The sequence below is a fragment of the Vitis riparia genome, chromosome 8, assembly GCF_004353265.1.
Source record: "Vitis riparia cultivar Riparia Gloire de Montpellier isolate 1030 chromosome 8, EGFV_Vit.rip_1.0, whole genome shotgun sequence".
NCBI classification, from domain to species: Eukaryota; Viridiplantae; Streptophyta; class Magnoliopsida; order Vitales; family Vitaceae; genus Vitis; species Vitis riparia.
In genome coordinates this window covers 7,719,541-7,738,978 of record NC_048438.1, presented here as the reverse complement: position 1 = coordinate 7,738,978, position 19,438 = coordinate 7,719,541, and the positions used below count along the sequence as shown (strand labels likewise).

Sequence of the window (19,438 nt, the reverse complement as noted above, 5' to 3'; positions counted from 1 at the left end):
AGAAAATGGGCATGTTATTTTATATTTTTAAATATGTGACATTTATATATTTTTTATAGTTATAGTTGATTTTTTCTTTTAAAGAATCCCTAAGAACTCTTTTTGACTCATGATAAGGATGGCTAGAGTTAGATAGAGGAGCTTGCTTGGTTGGTTAAACTAATAAGACTATGGTGAGTTGGATGCAATTGGTCAATGGTATGATTATGAGAGCTAACAACTAAAGGACAATACTAGGTTAATAGAATGTATAAAGGCTCATCATGAGACAAACAATGACCCATTAAATGGGTATAAGGTCATATTCGTGATAGGTGTTATAAAAGAGTAGTGTCACGATGAGTCACTAGTGCTTATGACAATGTGTTAATGTAGGTAGTAGGTGTAAAGAAATGACTAGTATTGATAGGCGAAGATTTACATATAAAATAAAAAGTAACAAAAGTCGAAGACAATGTGACAATCTTGAAGATATTAGGATCAAAAGGCATAAATACTATTTCTAAACTTCACTTTCATTAACATGAGCTTATAATTTTGATATTTCACAAAACAAAAGTCAACTAGAATTCAAGTAAACATTTTTATCTCTAATAGATTTGGAGATACTTAGAAGATTCTTAGTGAATAAAAAAGAGAAAAAGGTTTGACCCACATGTTGAATTGAGAAACTTATGTCATTGCCCATATGAATCCTGTCAATCCCCACATATTCAATTCAATTCATCAAGTTAGTCACATAAAGAGTGACAAGATTGGTAGTCCTTGAGTCTAGATACAAGTTAGCAACAACACAATGAGTTTGTGCTATTGCAATTATTTTAAGATTAGAAACTTGAGTATTTTAAGAATTATTGGTAGCCTTTAAGTCTGATTACTAGTTAGTATCGTACGAAGTGTGAGGAATTGGCGCCATGGTAACCATTTGGAGTAGAAGCTTGCGTATTATGGGAATCACTATCACTAAATGGTACATAATTCTCATTGTCATCGTCCCAATAAACTTATGACACTACCTCTTTAATTCTTACATAACTAGCATTGTGTCTTATTTTTGAATTAATGACTACTTCTGTAGAGAAAGAAGATTATTTCATGCCTAATGATGAACTTCATTTGAACTCTGATACCATGTCGTAGAGGAAGAAAATGAAGAAAGAAATATATGGAGAATGGTTTCATTATATAGAAGTAAGAGTTTTTGCAATGCTTCTTATATACATGAATGATTAGTAACAAATCTTTTTATGACCTTTAAACTATTACTTGTATGCTATCAATTCTAACTAACTAAACATACTCTTAACAAATATCTCTAAGACTATTGATTGAATTTCTCATCGAAGGAGTCATCTCAATATGTCAATCTATTGCAGGATTACTATTTTGAGATGTAAAACCAAATTAGTATACATTTCAAAAAATCTTGGTCTTAATTGTTCTAATATTTTTATTTTGCATAAAAGATATGTTTGGTTATTTTATTTAATCAATAATAAAGCAAAGAAAATTTTCGGGAGTAAGTAGAAAATTATACACTATACTAATTAGAATAAATTTTAAAAGTATTAGATTTTGTAAAACAAGTTTACCAAATTAAAAGAATTTAAAAATAAATAGAAACAAATCTCACTAGAAAAAATTCAATAATTTTAATATATTTCTTAGGAAAAAAAGGTCAAAGAATTCCATGATTTGGATAATAATTTTTGAGATTTTGCTCAAATAATTAAATATTTATCCATTAAAAGCGAGGAAACATTTTATTTATTAATTGTTTCTCGTATAAGATGACACCATCACTAAAAATAAAAAATAAAAAAATTGATTATTATTATTTATATGTAGAGTATCCTGTTAAATGATGGCATCTCTTACCATTAAAACTAAACATAAACTCCTTTAATATCAATAATTAAACAAAAATTAAATATTAAAACACCTTAAAAAACATATAATCAAGAAAAAACCACTATTAAAATACTTATTCAATAAAATATCAAATAAAAAAATGATAAAATCTTTAGTTTTATTAGAAAAATTTATAATAAATCAAAATCTCATATACATTGAGATAATAAAAAATAAATTAAGATAAATAGTTGCATGAAAAAATAAATATGAAATATTTAATCAATTTATTTTTAATTTTATTGATTTTGTAATAGAGATGGGAATTTGTCGACTCTGATTTTATCAAAAATAATTTTTTAGCATAAAAAACGAGTTTCGCCAATTGAGTAAAAAGATGCATAAAAAAAAAAAAAGAGTCTATAAACACATATAGGGAGAAAAAGATACAAGAAGAAAAAGGACAATAAATTATCAAGTACCAAACTATTAATTAGAAGGTAACAAATATACATAATTAGATGGATGAATAATTATTAGAAATGAAAAAAAAAGGGGAAAGGAAGGGTAGGAGTAAATGAATATTTCCAAAAGTGAGGGGGGGAGGCCACTGAAAAATGAGAAGCCATAATATTTAAGAAACTTCATGATTCTGTCCCCTTCTCTAGGAGATGGGTAAGGTGAGAGGGAGAGACCAAACTCCCAAAAGCCAAAAAGAATAAGTTAAACACCCAACACAAGAACCCCATTCCAAAGCCCCGCTAAACCTCTCTTTATGTTCCCACCCTGCTTCCGTTCCGTTCAGTCCCCTTCGCCCAGCCGACAAACCTCTCAGACGGCCAAAAAAACAAAAGGGAAATTAAAATCAAAACCTCTAAATTTAATTTAAATATTAAATAGATCAAAAGCATCTGAACCGTTACCGTACACTTCACTAATTGCAGAGAACTCTCTTAGCCTTTCTCTTTCTCTTTCTCTTTCACTACCGATCAGACCCCTTTTCTGCTTCACTTTCTTCTTCTTCTTCTTCTCTCCTCTGCTCTGAGCATTTTAGGGTTAGGGGTGAGGGTTAGGGTTGGGTTTTTGGGAGGATGATGTAAAACCCTAGCTAAGCCTACGGCTGGAGCTAGGGTTAGGGTTTTAGGAGATTCGGTTTTGTGTTCAATTTTTGCTGTGATTTGATGGGGAACTGTTGCAGATCTCCGGCAGCTGTTGCCAGGGAGGATGTGAAGTCGGCCAACTATTCCGGCCACGATCACGGTCGGAAGGACGCCGGAGCTGGCAAGAAGACGATCACGGTGTTGAATGGGGTGTCCAAGGATGGGATCGAGGAGAAGTACATGGTGGATAGGGAGTTGGGCCGGGGGGAGTTCGGCGTGACTTACCTGTGCATCGATCGCGACACTAGGGAGCTGCTCGCCTGCAAGTCTATTTCGAAGAGGAAGCTCCGGACGGCGGTGGATGTGGAGGATGTGAGGCGGGAGGTGGCGATCATGAAGCATTTGCCTAAGAATTCGAGTATTGTGAGCTTGAAGGAGGCGTGCGAGGACGAGAATGCGGTGCATTTGGTGATGGAGTTGTGCGAGGGTGGTGAGCTGTTCGATCGGATTGTGGCACGCGGGCATTACACGGAGCGGGCTGCTGCGGCAGTAACACGGACAATTGTGGAAGTTGTGCAGCTGTGCCATAAGCATGGAGTGATTCATAGGGATTTGAAGCCAGAAAACTTTTTGTTCGCCAATAAGAAGGAGAATTCGCCTTTGAAAGCCATTGATTTCGGCTTGTCTATATTCTTCAAGCCAGGTGAAGAATCTTTGTTTTTGGTTTTCGGATGCTATCTAACGAGAGAGCTAATTTATGTGTAGTAAAGCAGCAACATGTTGAACTTCTTATTAAACCCGCAGAAAGATATGCAATTACGTGTTGAATCTTTCTGTGCTCAAAATTGAATGGCATTTTTGCATCTGCTTTCAATTCTTGCTGTTACCTGCATATTAATTGATAATATAGTTTTTGTTAGGTTTGCCACCATAGGAAAGCTTGTTGGCAAAGACATATGATAGGCATAGTTTTAAAAGTTATAGCACCTTGCTTGTCAAGATATGCTCCTTATTGAAGAGGCGGGCCTTGTCAGCTTTACTCTTCCTTTTTAAGCATTTTTTTTTCTTGAAATTTCTAATTATATAAGTTCATTGCTTTTTTTATTTATTTATTTTTATTTATTGAATGCTTCTTTTAAATGTTTCTAATCTTAAATTTTTTATTCATCGGATTAGATTTTGAATCATATTTTACAAAATTGATGTGTATCCTAGGTCGCATTTCACTTCATCAGTATGTGCCTTCTGTTGTGCCTCGCGCTTAAGCTATAGGAGACTCTTGCGCCTTTTAAAACTATGATGATAGGAACTTCTGTTTGTGTGGACAATTGTGTGGAGTAAATAAGGAAGCTAAGGTTTACCATGTTTTGGTTCCTTTGTTCAATGCTTCCAAATTGGAATTTGTTTGCACTGTCATGTAATGACATGGGAATGTTAATCCGGCATCTCTTTATCTTTCATGTGTGTATATGTGTGTGTGTGTGTGTGTGTCTAGAACTGAAGATGGCTTCACTTGTTTTGGGTCCTTTGTTCAGTGCTTCCAAATTGGAATTTGTTTGCACTGTCATGTAATGCCATGGGAATGTTAATCTAGCATCTCTTTATCTTTCATGTGTGAAAAGTTTCATAGGCAAAGATTCTCAGCAGCAGCAAAAACAAACTTGGACAAGGTTTCCTTTGATGGGTATTTAAGTGTCAAAGGATTCACAAGTAAATTGAGTTCCTTATGCTTTTGGAAAATTAAACTGATTGAGCCAGTAAATCATTGCTATTTTTCTTTTGATTCACTTAAGTTATGAAGCTTATTTATGTGAAAATGTAGGGAAAAGGTGTTATAACAAATAGGTGAGAAATTTAATGAAGCTAAATATAAAAAGAAAATCCATTTTACCACAAAACCCCTCAATTATATTTCTACCAATGGCCTTTTGATTTAACTCGTGAAGTAAATAATTCTTTATATAGAGAACAATCATAAAGGTGGGTAAGTGTATACCAATTCAAAAGGTCAAATCTAACTACGATTCACATAGGTATAAAATCTCTTACAAAATAGATCATATGTCTAGCTCCACATTTTGCTAATGTATCTATTGTATGATTACGTTAGCGAGGAACCCAAGAGAAGGAACATCCTAATTTTGAAGGAATGTTAATAATTTGGTACAACCACCCATCAAACTTCCATGATCCTCTTTCTTTCTTAGTTGCTCATGATATGACAATATCAAAATCACCTTCCACTGGAAAATTGGAGAAACCCAAAGCTTTGGCCTGTACCAACCCTTCCAAAAGGGTTAGAATTTTTGCCTTAATGGCTAAACCCTAATTGATAGGTTTAGAACATGCTCTTAAAACTCTGCCACAATGATTTTTAATCAACCCTCCAATCCCTAACTCTCTTGGGTTGCCTGAAGAGCATGCATCAAAGCTTAGGTTAACAAAACCCACAAGAGGTGATTGCCATTCACTAGGTGTCTACATAGTCAATCTCATGGTTCTGCCAATTTGGTTCAAATCTAGCAGGAGGCTCAAAGGAATACTTTCAAAAGATTCACGGGTAGAAGCCCATAGTGAAGAAGAGAAATAAAACACTAGACTGCTTCTAGAATCTTCGACCTATCCTTAAAATCCTTGTGTTTCTTTCTTTCCAAATGGTCCAAATCAAAGTGAGATAGACAATGCCCGAAAGGTCCAAATCAATTCTTGCAAGTCTAAACAATCTATACCATAATGTCAATGCTGCAGCTGCCACATCATGTTCTGCACCCCACCACTTATCAATTTAATTTGAAAAAATAATCTGCCACTTGTCTCTACTTATTTATTTGTTTTTATATTAGGCAGTCACCTGCCTTAACTCCCTTTACCCCTGTCTGTTCCCCCACCTCCTGCAGGCAAAAGCTTCAACATGTCCTAGGCCTCTTGCCATTGCAGTTTATATATGTGGGGCACAGCCATCCACTTTCTCCCACAGTTTCTGTTTCTTTATGCACATGATATCACAAACTTCATCTTCTCAATTGAGCTCTTACAACCTCACTGCCTATGCTGAGACTTTTTCTGATTTTTGTTCTCCCTGGATAATGCACTGTATCTCTCTTCTATCACTACCTTCTTGCTCTTCTCCCTATCTTTTCCACTTTCAGCACCATTGGCATGCCATTAGGCATTAATTTTTTAAGAAGCAGCAATTGTAAAGTGATAATGCTCATTGAAAAGTCCAATGGATGCTGAAGTGTGTCTAGTCATTTTGGCCCTGGTTCTTAAATTAGAGTGAGCATTGCTCCTTCTTGTCCCATATTGATCAATCCTTGATTGCAATCTTATTGGACAGTGGTGAATCCTCCACAGTATTCTCCAATCATGCAAAGATGAACTTTACAGGAGATGGGGGAGCCTTAACATTATTTCAGGCCTCTGCCTATGACTCCAGCACTACTAGAAACCTGCACTCCAATACCCAGACTTCCATACAGTTCTGCTTCACCCTTTCTCGTCCTTCGAGTCTTCAAAACCCTAATGACTTCTGTGTCTGAAGGGATTTGAGGGGAAGGCCATCCAGAATGTGAAACAACAAAACACCTGATGGTCCATCCATATGTCTACTCTTCAATGCTTCTAATCAATCCAGCCTTACCCTTCGGACTTCCTAATAGTCAATATTTTATAAACTCTATGATACATCCTGCCATCTATAGGCACAAGAACAAGCCCTCTCTTCAAGGCTTAACCACTCAGTAGGGGAGCTTGTCGATCTATGTTGCCAATAACATTACAAGATGAAAAGAGCATCAAACTTTTAACCACTTCTTTCACCTGGTCCGCCTCCTTTGAGCCTCATCCTCAACCAACTGTCTGCACCATTGTGGTTATCAAAGATAGAACTTGGCCCTCAATGTGTAGCTCAGTGGTAGTGCCCTTAGGCTATAAACTGGAGGTCCCGAGTTCAAGTTCTCAAGTATTTAAGTGGTGTATGGTAGATGGGTGGGCCAATATTACTTGTAGTTTACTTTGCTGGAAATTGAGATAAGTTCTTGCTGAATGGATGGATTCCCCATTATAATAAAAAAAATTAAAAAAAGCCCAATATTACTTGTGGATTACTTCACCAGAAATTGGGATAAATTCTTGCTGAATGGATGGACTCCCCATTATAATAAAAAAAAAAAAAATTAAAAAAAGCCTCTTAATGCTACAGGTATGGATGATCATAAAAGTATAATTTCATCATGCTCAAGCAGTTTAATACTGTTTATGTCAAAAAAATTGCAAAATGTTTACCAAAGCATAATTTGATATGATTCTGCAATGTAGGACTTATGCGTTGAGCTCCTTGTCTCGTAAATAATGTTCTGATTTTTTGAGAATTCTGTTGTGTCTATTTGAGTCAATGCTGTGCACTTTTTACTTATTATTATTATTTTTTTTTATCTCCTCCTGTGGAGGTTGTTGTCTTCTTCTTTCTCATCTGTGGGTTCTACCACCTTGTGATTTTTGCATGGTGCTTGTTTGTGGGAACTTAGATAAAGGAGAATTTGTGTATGGGAGTTGAATCAAAATTCCTTCTATGAGATCTTTAATTATACAATTCCATTGATTAAGCCAAGAATTATGTTTTCCATTATCCAATTCTGATTTTGGCAGCCCTATTTCTCATTTATGAATGGTATACATGCATGGGTATGTGCGTGCATGTAAGTGTGTTGGCAACACTACAGAACTAGCATTTCATTTCTTCACTGCATCAGTTCTTTTTTTTTTCTTTTGATAACTGAGGAACCTACCATGGCCAAACCCTTAGGACTTTCCATGGGGACTCAAACCTCGGGTTGTTGACTGCCCCGCAACAACCAACACTGGGTAAATTTAAGGTATCATCAATGACAAGATTCAAACTTAGGACCATGTGCCACTTACTGGGACCACACTTCCTAATGTTTGCCTTGACCAATTGGGCTACCCTGGCGTTCTTCATTGCATCAGTTCTTTAAGTACCTTTTTTTCCATGTGTCTCTATTGAAGTGTCTTTTTCATCAATTTTGGGAGACTTCTTAAAAATAATCTGAGAAGGGATTTGGGCAGTCATTTTGTTAGAAACTTTTGAAGCAATGGCATTATCTTAAGTAGTTGCAAGGCTTTATCTTATTTAAATAAGTTTGCTAATCTGCATGAGTTTCATATTTCCAGCTGATACTATCTAATGCTTAAATTCTTGAACTTCTAGCCAGGTGAGAGGTTCTCTGAAATTGTTGGAAGTCCTTATTACATGGCTCCAGAGGTCCTCAAGCGGAATTATGGACCAGAAATAGATATATGGAGTGCAGGAGTTATTCTCTATATTTTATTGTGTGGGGTTCCTCCATTTTGGGCTGGTAAACAAATATTTTAATGAATGCTCTCTCTCTCTCTCTCTCTCTCTCTCTCTCTCTCTCTCTCTCTTCGTGGGTGGACAGGTCAGGTTTGGGTGAGTGTGTGCATGCTGTGTGATGTGCACTCACATTATCCATCTAGAGTTTTGTGATGATTTATGGCACATTTATACAGTAATTTTTTGCAGGTTGTTTTCCTTCCTGATCCTAGGTGCAATGTTTAGAGCCTGTCTTTTTTTATCTGTAGAAATGCTTTCCCTTTCATCTAAAGTGAGTTTTTGATGCAGAGTCTGAACAAGGGGTTGCACAGGCTATTCTTCGTGGGCTAATAGATTTCAAAAGGGATCCATGGCCAAATATTTCAGAGAGTGCCAAGAGTCTAGTTCGGCAAATGTTGGAGCCAGATCCAAAGCTTCGTCTTACAGCGAAGCAAGTGCTTGGTATTTTACACATCTTTTATACTAATTCAGAGAGTACCTTGTACCATAAGTTCTTGTTTAAACGACTACCAAACAACTTAGCTCATAATAAACAGAAATTCTGGTGAGTGCTAAATACAATGCTAGAGAGATTTTAATACAGAATATTGTGGGGCTTTTATTATGTTTTATGGTCAATGATGTGTTTGTTATTGATGACTTATTTTATATTTAATATTGTTAATCAACACTTGTGAACTGTTTGTAACCAAATGAGGAAGAACAACAAAGAAGCATAGAAACCGAGAAGAAATTCCTACAAAAGAATATTAGTTGCACTGTTAGTGAAATTGGGTGCTAAAATCCAAAAGATAAATAAAAGTGTCTCAAGGGTTCCTTTTAGGAGACAGGTAGGAAGGCCCAACCTCTTTAGTAGATTTTATAAAATGGGCGGGCTCTTGTTTTTAAAGTGGTTTTGTAGCTACTATAGCTGATTTTTTGTTTCACATGCATATACTTTTGGTATACTGTATTTGCCACTTTAGTTTGGCGTCCTTTTTATAGTCATTAATATACTTACTCTTATTTGCCTATCAAAAAAAAAAAAAAAAGTGCACAAAAGCTTGTGTAAAGTAGGCTGACATGACAATCAACTATGCGTATATTTTTTTCTTACTTAGAAAAACAGAGGAACATAGTATATTGAATGATAAACTAAATTATAAATAACATGTAACAGATTATATTGATGCATATCTTGTGTGTTTGGTAGTTTCATCATTGTATTTGGTAATACTATGAATATTGGCAATATATAAATAGACATCTTTACAGATTTTGACATTTTAAAATGTGGAATGAATATTTATCAATATCCATAAGTACAGGATAAAGCAATATATTTACTTGGGTGTAGGTAGTAGTTGTAAGAGCTACATCAAAGCAGTAGAAAGTTGTGGTTTCACCTAGCATACTTGCTTTAAACATGATGACTATTTTTTGGTGGGCAAAAAAATTTGTTAGAAGCATGAAGGTAGCCACAATCTAAGTAGAGCTGGAGTCTATTAGTTTTACACAAGGGAGAATAAGTGAACAAAGGAAACAACCCCCTCTGCTCAAGAGCCAAGAACCACCAATATGGTTGATAAAATTCAAAAAGTTGCGGCACCCGTCTGCAATAGATTACGTCTGCATGTAAATGATTGCAAAACAATCCTTTTCAGTTCTCAATGTGGTAGGTCTTCCCTCTCAAATGATTTTTCAATTACACTCTTTCTAGATATCTGATGCCAAACAAAAGTGGCCCTGTTCACCACACATTTGTCCTCTTCTTCCTGAAAAACTTGCAAGGTGTTTCTCCTGCTCTTCCTGGCAAACTTCCAATTCCAGCTTGATGGCTCTTCAGGCACCATAAGGAATCCAAAGAGCACAAAAATCATTGCGCAGAACCCACTAGTAGCGGTACAAAGCACCAGAAGGTGGTCAACATTTTCTGCATCCCCTTGACACAAATTAAAAAATTTGTCTTTCCTCACCTGCTGATCAACAGTTAAATCCTCCCTTAAGTAGCCGTATTAATGAAAAATGTCACCTTTGAAGGACCCAGAAAACCCAACTCTTTTTAATTGAAACTTAACATCTTCTTTTTTGGTATGACCTTGAAGAGAGTGAAAACCTTTTACCTTTACTTATATTATACCTATTGCATCTATTGATATCCACTTTATATCAGACAGGAGTGAATCTCATTAATTCCTGATCATGGAAATTCTTGATGAAACTTGAATTCCTGTGGTCTAATATCTTTTAATGACACCAATACCTGCTGGCTTCTCCGCTTTTTGCAATTTTAAACAATTTTTAAGGCCTCAAACTTGAAGGAGTCTTACTTCATCCTTGTTCATGCCACACATCACCCTCTTCCCATCTCCCTTTAGAGAATGTGCACTTACAAAACTATTGCCATCCTCACCTAAGACCATTCCAAACCCTACCTTTTACCTAGATATAGTTCCCCATCCCACTCCATGCTTCCCCAACATCACTCTTCCATCAAAATCACCCGTTTTTGTGACAAACCTTCATTGCAATTTTTTTTTTTTTTTTTGATCAGAAACAGAAGGTGTATTAATTAAAGTGAATGAAAAAACATGAGAAGGGTGAAAAATCTTCCCCATGATATACAAATCTGATCAAAGGACCCAAAGAAACCTCCGCTTTACGAGGAGGACCATACAAAAGGAACCAAAAAAAGCTTATACAAGTATAACATCTCTTAAAGCTCAACTAGGGACCTCACCATGTGGGCCTAACCCTAGTGTGTGCATACCAAAAGCTAATTAAGCTAAATTACACTCAATGGAAATGGTTTAAAAATGTTAGTATAGTAGGTCCAAAAAGAAACATGAAAATGAAGCAAGTCCCACATCATCTGAGGAATCTTACAAGTATCCTAAAAAATCATAGCATTCCTCTCTCTCCACACAATCCACAACAAAGTGAGACTAGTAATCTTCCAAAGAGTTTTGCCTCTAGTAGAGTCCACAAAACACTTGAAGGAGATAACCATCATATCGCGAATACTACCTGACCCACACCATCCTAGCTTGTGAGAATATCCTATGCCATAACCCCAAAGTAATCGGACAATGTAGGAAGAAATGATCAACCGTTTCTCCACTGCTCTTACAAAGGGTGTACCAATCAGGGATAAGGGCTTTGGATGACATTCTCGACTGTAACATGTCATTGGTATTTACCTTCTTATGTGTCACTAACCAAGCAAAAACAATCACTTTAGAAGGCTATAACCTTCATTGCAATTTTCCTAACAACACTTTATTTAATATGTTTAAACTCTAAATATGTAATCCCCTACTGATTCTAGAAGACACATGCTGGCCAAGTCTACCAGCAGCAACTTCTTCTGTGTCTCCATGATGTCCCACGAAAAAAAAAATCCCTTTGTAACTTTCCCAAATTTTCCTCACTAAGATCAGGATAATAAGATAGAAATGAAACTGACTTAGCCTTCTCTCGAAGTGGCTAGCCTAGTCTCAAATATTTCTACTGCTAAGTCCCAAACTGTCTTAGGCTCTTGGCCTAGTAGAAGGTCAGCTCAGGAGCGGGCCAAATGGCCGAGTAAATTGAAGGTGGAGTTCTCACTTCGCATCCCAATACTGATGTGAATTCATGACTGTCTTCCATTGGTCCAATAGGAGTGAGATTCCTTTTTCTCAATTTCACGTTTAACCCCAAAAAGTGGACCTGAATGCCTTTGAGATATCTCAATTAATCTGTTTCCATCCCATAAAATACAGCAGTGCCATCTGAGTGATTGAGTTTAAACGCAAACCCTGACTACTCATTCTTCATCCTTGAACCAAACATTCTATTAGCAACCACTTCCACATAAAAAATTGATCTGCCTTCTTCCGAAGCATTCTGAGAACTGGAAACAACTTTCACCATTATTCTCCTATGTCTTTGGGCTAAAATTTTTGCAAGCACTTTGTCCTTCCTTCCACTAAACTTATGGGCCTAAAATCTTTTAATTCCTCTGCCTTCTTTTGGCATCAATAGAAGTAACATTCAAGCCTTTTATAACTCTTTTCTCACAATGAGTCCATCCCCATTAAGAGCATCCCATTTTTCCTTTCATGTTTCTTTTATTGTGATTAATGCAAGTATTAAGCCATTATGATATATAGCAGTGATGTGAAATTCAAAACTGTCTAAGGTCTCCCATCTTACAGGTTCTAAACTGAAAAAACTGATTGATCCCATTGTTAATCTTTTTCCCTACTCTTCCTTTCATCACTAAGGTCCCAATGAGATCACCTTTCCAGTGTACCTTTTTTTTTTTTGATAGGTAAACTAAGAGAATATATTAAAAGTGCTAGGAAAAGTTGCATAAATGTACACACAAGGTATAATGCCCAAAGGGTTGGGGTGGGTTTATGGGAGCTTCCAAGTTCAAGTCCCAATAGGGACAAAAAAGAAAAAAAAATAAAAAATTTACCTACTAAAAAAAAGGGACAACACATGCGAATAAAAACATCACCGTAAAAACTGAGAAAACCAGTAGATCCCCAACTGACTTTCTTGCCCCCCACTGCTCACAACACCAATAAACAACCCTATTCTTGGCTTAAACACCAATAGGACCCAACAACTGAGACACCTTTGGTTCCTCACACAATGACAGTTGGTCATGCAACTTTTTTGCAAGACAGTCTTCAACACACATACAGAGGAAGTGCCTCAAATATACAAATCACCTTATGTATAGACATAGGGGTTCCAAAATGAAAATCTAACGAAATAGAAATAATTTGCAAAGAATAGATTCTAGATAGGAATCCTTATCTTTTGAGGACGTGTAATGTAAAGATGGAGCTTGTCCGTTCTCAAAGAGAATCTTTAAGCTTTTATCAACCCTTTTCAGAATAGAATCTTTCATCGTTTATCGACCATTTTCATAATGGAAGCTTGCTAGAGGAGAGAGGAACCTCAATTCCATGGTCCTCATTAGGCATTGCAAAGTCTTCTTCATCCTCATCCATTTGTTTTAGCTAACAAGGCTGTAGATGCTTTATCATCAACTTCTTATAAGGCTATTAAAGTCTGCTTCTTGAGCTTTTCCTTGGACATAGAATGTTGCTAGGAATAGATAGCTTTTATGTGATGACTAAGATGGGCCAACAATTGATTCTAAGGCTAGTGGTCTTAGAGGGAAGAGGGAAGGAGGGATAAAATGGATTTAATGGGATGACCTTCGGATATAAGGTTGAATAATTGTTTCTTCCTTCATCTAATTGAAATACATCTTTCCAAATATGAGCGATGATTTCAAAGCATATCCTCATTGAACGTGATAGGATAAATCAAATTTAATATCCAAGGCACCTTATTAAGGAGACCAACCAGGAAAGTAGTTCTCGAGTTTCTATATGCTTATTAGCATACTTAAATTTGTTTAGTTTTATTTTATTTTATTTTTATTTGATAGATAATTTTTGTTTTTATTTTTATTTTTATTTTTATTTTTTGTCCCTATTGGGACTTGAACCTGAAACCTCCTACAAACCCACCCCAACCCTTTACCACTTGAGCCAGACCTCAAGGGCAACATACTTAAATTTGTTTAGTGATTTCCTTAAAGGAGTTAGGATGTCTTAGGCTAATCTCTATGTCCTATAAGGACTACAATCTAAACTAGACGTATCACCAATGAGCAAATTTGTTATTCTTGGGAGCATAAAACATATTCCCATATATAAGGAAAAGTTCAAGAGACAAGTTTTGCTAGCTTGAAGAAGGAAGATGGTGAACATGCATCTACAACATTGCCAAATGAAAGGATGAGAATGGAAAAGAATTTGTAGAGCCTTATGGGAATGATTGCTTTTGGGATCCCTCTCTTCTCCAACAAAGGGTCCTGCTAGATGTGATTGCAGGAAGATTTCAAGTTTTAAAGGTTTAGTAAAAGTTGAAAGATTTCATTCCGAATAAGGATTATAAAAGTTGAAAGATTTTCTCTGAGGAGAGGCCAAATCTATCTTTATAGAACATGCGATAAGGATTTTCTCTGAGGAGAGGCCAAATCTATCTTATTTTTAAATTATGTCTATTTGGTTAGATTTTCATGTTATGTCCTGTATGTCTATAAATGGGGTAGTTTGTATGATTGGTACTTTGCTTATATGCATGTTGAAGAGTGTATTGTGTTCTCTCTTCATTTTATGCTCTTTCTTTTTTATCCTACCCAATTTGTAGTCCCTCTCCACATAAATTTGTTTCTGATTGTGTTGAAGAGTGCACTGTATTCCCTCTCCATTTTATGCTCTTTCTTTTGTTCCTACCCAATTTGTGGTCTCTCTTTACTTATGTTTAAGTTTAAGTGTGCCCATATATATGGATACATATGTATGTATATATGTATGTATGTATGGTATGTATGCCATTTGTTTAAATCATTTCTTAGTTTGTCTGTGTAACCATGTCATAAGCTTGGTAATTGCCTTATTTTTTAAAATATGGTGTATGAGCCAATCATCTCATAAACAGGTGTTAGTAAAATTATACCGTATGGATCCAATCATCTCATAAACTGGTGTTAGTAGAATAATATCAGGCTAAAAAATCTCAATTACATCCAAGTTGTAGAGTGCCCATGGGCCTGTATAGAATATGAAAGGGCGTTTGGAATAGAATTTTTTTATTGAAAATAACTAGATGAAGAGAGTCTTCAGAGATATAGGTCTTTTGAAAACAAGGAATAGTCAGTCAATGCCCTAAAATGCCGATTCCTTAGTAATCTTTATTTTGTGGGTAAAGATGTAGATAGATGTAGGTCCAATGTCTTTAATAGATTTTGTTGATTTGTTGGGTTCTTACTAAGGGAGAATGTTTTCATCCTTTAGCGCTCATTGTATATGTCTTGTGTACCTTGGAGTGCTGTTTTTTTGGCACTTGTTTATATATTATATATAATATTACAAAAAGGAAACCCCACAAATTTACTGAACCCCTGAAATCTACTTAGAACACACTCAGAAAGTGCTTAGGACCACTATACCAAACTTTTACTTCTAATTTTCTGTCAGTTTTGCCATCAATGGTGTAAGTTATATTTATCTCGCTGTAAATCTAAATAATGCTTGGTACAGTAGGATTTTATGCATGATGTTTAGTAGTTGAAATATATTAAAATTGCATGATGGATGCCAAATTATGTTTTCTTCAATTTATACTTTTTCTCTCTGCTTGTAGAGCATTCTTGGCTCCAGAATGCTAAAAAAGCTCCAAATGTTCCTCTTGGAGATGTTGTCAAGGCAAGGCTTAAGCAGTTTTCAATGATGAACAGATTCAAAAGAAAGGCCCTGAGGGTTGGTTCATTGATTACTCCTATGCATTTTTAATCATCCAATTATGTTTGCTCTCCATTTAAAAAATACTTTAAATGATATTCTTATGTAGGTTATTGCCGATCACTTGTCTACTGAAGAAGTTGAAGACATCAAAGAATCGTTCAAGAAGATGGATACTGATAATGATGGTATTGTCTCGATAGAAGAACTAAAATCTGGACTTCGGAAGTTTGGTTCCCAGCTTGCAGAGGCTGAGGTCCAGATGCTTATTGAAACTGTAAGTGTACCAGAATGCTTGATACTCCAATTATCTGTGTGTGTGTGTTTAGGAATCTAGTTATCTATACTCACTTTCATCAACAGTACAACTAGCATGATACTGATAAATATATCTTATATTCACTTACACTTTTTGGTTGTGTTGAATTGGAGCTTTAATGAAAAAATGAACTTAAATTCTGTTTTCCTCATGAGTATTTTTAGAAAAACTGGGTATTCTTGGTTGAGTTTCTGGATTCTGTTGCTGTTTCCTTGCTGGATGTTATTGACTGTTTAAGGAGATAGGGTTACTCTCATTGTTTTGTTTTTTAGCATTTGTTATGCTTTGTATACTTCTTATGTACAAGGGCTGAGATCCCCCTTTTTGCAAGGCATCTTTTTGATAAATTAGGGTGAATACCAAATACACCTCTATACTTTCACCGTGTCCCCATTTAAGCCTTAAACATTTTTTTTCAAAGCAACGTCAACCATGAACAATGCCTAAAAGTCAAATAGCCCGTTCTGTTAGGATTTTCTGTGGAAGTGGATGGAAAAACCTGTGATAAACATGTGGACTAAAACCTACATGACAAACATGTGGATATTACAAGTAACATAGAAATGAGTTTTATCTGATTTGTGATGTTCATATGCCTAAATCACATAGGTTTTTCCATCTGTTTTGGATGAAAAATCCTAATAGAAGGGGCTTATTTGACATCTGGACATGTCTGAGGATTGACATTGCTTCCCAAAAAAAAAAAAAAAAAAAAAAAAAAAAACAAAACAAAAAAGAGAGAGAGAGAACAATAAAGTATAGGGTAAATTGAGACATGGGTACAAATAAAATGGCTAATTTTGTATTTTCCTAAATTTTATTTGCCTATATAAAAAAATCATTCAAAATGTCAATAATTGGATTTCTATATGAAATTAAATATTGTTCACAAATCCAACCCAAAAGGCAAATTGGATTACCAGTTAAGAAAACTTACCATTTTCCTTATATGTGGCTTACTGGTTTCCAAAACGCTGCTGCAATGAACTGAGTTATACATCCCCATCGGGTAGATATCTTTGATTAACATTCTAAGTGAGCCTAACTTTCTGATCTGTCACATCTTTGTACCATCAAAAGAGAAGGTGTTGGCCAGTGCTAAAAGCAATTTACTGATCCAGTCTATAATTACCATTCAATCCCTGTGCTAGTTTCCTTTGTACTTTCCTAAACTAAATTTAGGACATGTCTAACAAAGATGAGTGGGTGTCAAATGCTTAGGAGGGGAGTGGGGAGTTGGAATCCTCACTTCTCAAGGCATTTTAATGATTGGGAATTGGAAGAGGTGGAGGGCTTGTTTTGGAAACTGCAACCTTTGGTAGTGAGAAGAGAAGTGGAGGATGTTTTGAGTTGGAAAGAAAGTAGGGATGGCATTTTTTCTGTTAGGTCCCTCTACCGCTCCTTCATGATCTAGTGATCCTTTTCCCTGGGTATTATTTGGAGGTCTTGGGCTTCGATGAGGGTGAGCTTTTTTTGCATGGGAAGCATCTTGGAATAGGATTTCGACCATCAATCAGCTCAAAAGGAGGAGATGGAATATGCCGAATAGGTGCTACTTGTGTAAAGAGAAAGAGGATACTAGTGATCATTTAATCTTGTTTTGCAAAAAGGCTACAATGCTTTGGAGTTTGATTTTCTCCCTTTTTGGTGTGCATTTTTTGATTAAAAGGAATTTGCTTGGTTGGCATGGTGCCTTGTGGGTAAGAGAGGGGAGAAGGCTTGGAGGGCTGCTCTTTATGCTTAATGTGGACTTTATGGAAGGAAAGAAATGAAAAAGTGTTTAATGATATCGAACGGTCCAACCAAGCTTTAAAACATTCCTTTTTGTATGCTCTTGTAAATTGGGTTAGGGTGTTTATAGAGAATCATAGTCTTCTTTGCCTAGATTCTTGGGCGTTCTGATTGTGTACTTCATGTGTACTGTTTTCGTCGCTTCTAATACAAGCTCTATTTACCTATCAAAAAAAAGAAAAAAAGAAAAAAGAGGAGGATATGTCTAAAGCGGTTTGAAAGAAGAATGACCTCTCATGGATTCTTTATGGTAATTCTATTACAATGTTATTTAAAGTCTATGATCATGCTCCAGTTTAATTTTCAAGTGATTCTGCAGTTGAAAAAATTAATTTCCTAGGACCAGTGTAGAGGTTGAAGGAGAAACATGCTAAAGCTACTTGTCCAGAACTATTTTTTCTCTGAAAAACATATCTGAAATAATTGTTAATAAAATACTCAGTCCCTAGAAATTGATTCCAATCATTTCCTGAGGTTTCTAATGATGCTTTCTGTCACTGACCAGGCTGTAAAGCTCCCTCCCTCCTCAGCAATTAATTTTGGTTAATTTGAAGAAATATGAATCTTTTAGCATTGAGTCAGTGTCTCTCTAAATATTGAGTTGACAAGCTTGTTGGAACAGGTAGATACCAATGGTAAAGGTACACTGGACTATGGGGAATTTGTTGCTGTTTCCCTCCATCTACAAAGGATGGCCAATGATGAGCATCTTCGCAAGGCCTTCTCCTACTTTGATAGGGATGGTAATGGCTACATTGAGCGAGATGAGCTTCGGGATGCCTTGATGGAAGATGGAGCAGATGATTGTACAGATGTAGCAAATGACATCTTCCAAGAAGTGGACACGGACAAGGTAAAGATCCAGTAGTTTGCCATCAACTCGATTTTCATCCAGCAGATTATAAATGACTTTATTTTTGTCTTACAATGCAGGATGGGCGAATTAGTTATGATGAATTTGCGGCTATGATGAAAACTGGAACAGATTGGAGAAAGGCTTCTAGGCATTATTCAAGAGGGAGATTCAACAGTCTAAGCATTAAGCTGATGAAGGATGGTTCTCTAAACTTGGGGAATGAGTAACATATACACAAGGTTGGTCTTTTGTTCATCCACACAAGAAAAGTACTGGATCATTCCCAATTTATCTTGGACTTGCTTTCTTTTGTGATTATTTGTTGGGGGGCTATTGGTTGAATGGGGTCCCTTCTGATTGCTGGCTTACAAGGGATCATGGAGGGGTGAGTACATCTTATTCATGTCTTCTTCATATGTTAATTGAGTAAAACATGAGGCCTTGTAGCTATGGTACGGCATGTATGGTTCTGTCCTTTTACCACTTCAACCTTCTGTGGTCGTTTCTGGTTGGCGACATGAAATTGGTGAACTCTGTGGTGCTGTAGTATATCCTTGTCAAAGAAATATTGTCCTGTAGCGTATGTGTTATGCTCTAACATGTATATATAGGAAAAGTGACATATGCTTGTCCAGGATGCATCACACTGTCAAGGGACATGTTGCATACATTTGGCTTGGTTTTGTGCAATGGTAGCTCTTTCTGATCAATTACAATTCTAAAATTAACCCTACAGTGTAGAATGGGCCTGTTGTTTCATTATATTTCAGTATTGTAACAGCGTAGTAATGCTAGGAGGCTAGTAATTAGTAATGCTAGGATTTTGTTATGTCAATATTTGCTTAAAAATATGTAATT

At 36.0% G+C, this 19,438-nt stretch overlaps 1 protein-coding gene across 1 annotated transcript; it reads left to right on the top strand.

The window, feature by feature from the left end:
- Window positions 1-2,554: 2,554 nt before the first annotated feature.
- Window positions 2,555-19,315, top strand: LOC117920195 (calcium-dependent protein kinase 13). Its single transcript, XM_034837583.1, has 7 exons — window positions 2,555-3,654; window positions 8,183-8,326; window positions 8,611-8,763; window positions 15,517-15,632; window positions 15,724-15,891; window positions 18,347-18,577; window positions 18,658-19,315. The coding sequence occupies exons 1-7, from the start codon at window positions 3,033-3,035 to the stop codon at window positions 18,805-18,807; spliced, it is 1,584 nt and encodes a 527-aa protein (XP_034693474.1). The 5' UTR covers window positions 2,555-3,032; the 3' UTR covers window positions 18,808-19,315.
- The last annotated feature ends 123 nt before the right edge of the window (window positions 19,316-19,438 follow it).

Excerpts from the sequence above, each read along its gene's own strand:
- LOC117920195 (XM_034837583.1), top strand. The coding sequence starts at position 3,033 with ATGGGGAACTGTTGCAGATCTCCGGCAGCTGTTGCCAGGGAGGATGTG. Across the intron at positions 3,655-8,182 it reads GTCTATATTCTTCAAGCCAG|GTGAGAGGTTCTCTGAAATT; the intron begins GTGAAGAATCTT and ends ACTTCTAGCCAG. Across the intron at positions 8,327-8,610 it reads GGTTCCTCCATTTTGGGCTG|AGTCTGAACAAGGGGTTGCA; the intron begins GTAAACAAATAT and ends TTTTTGATGCAG.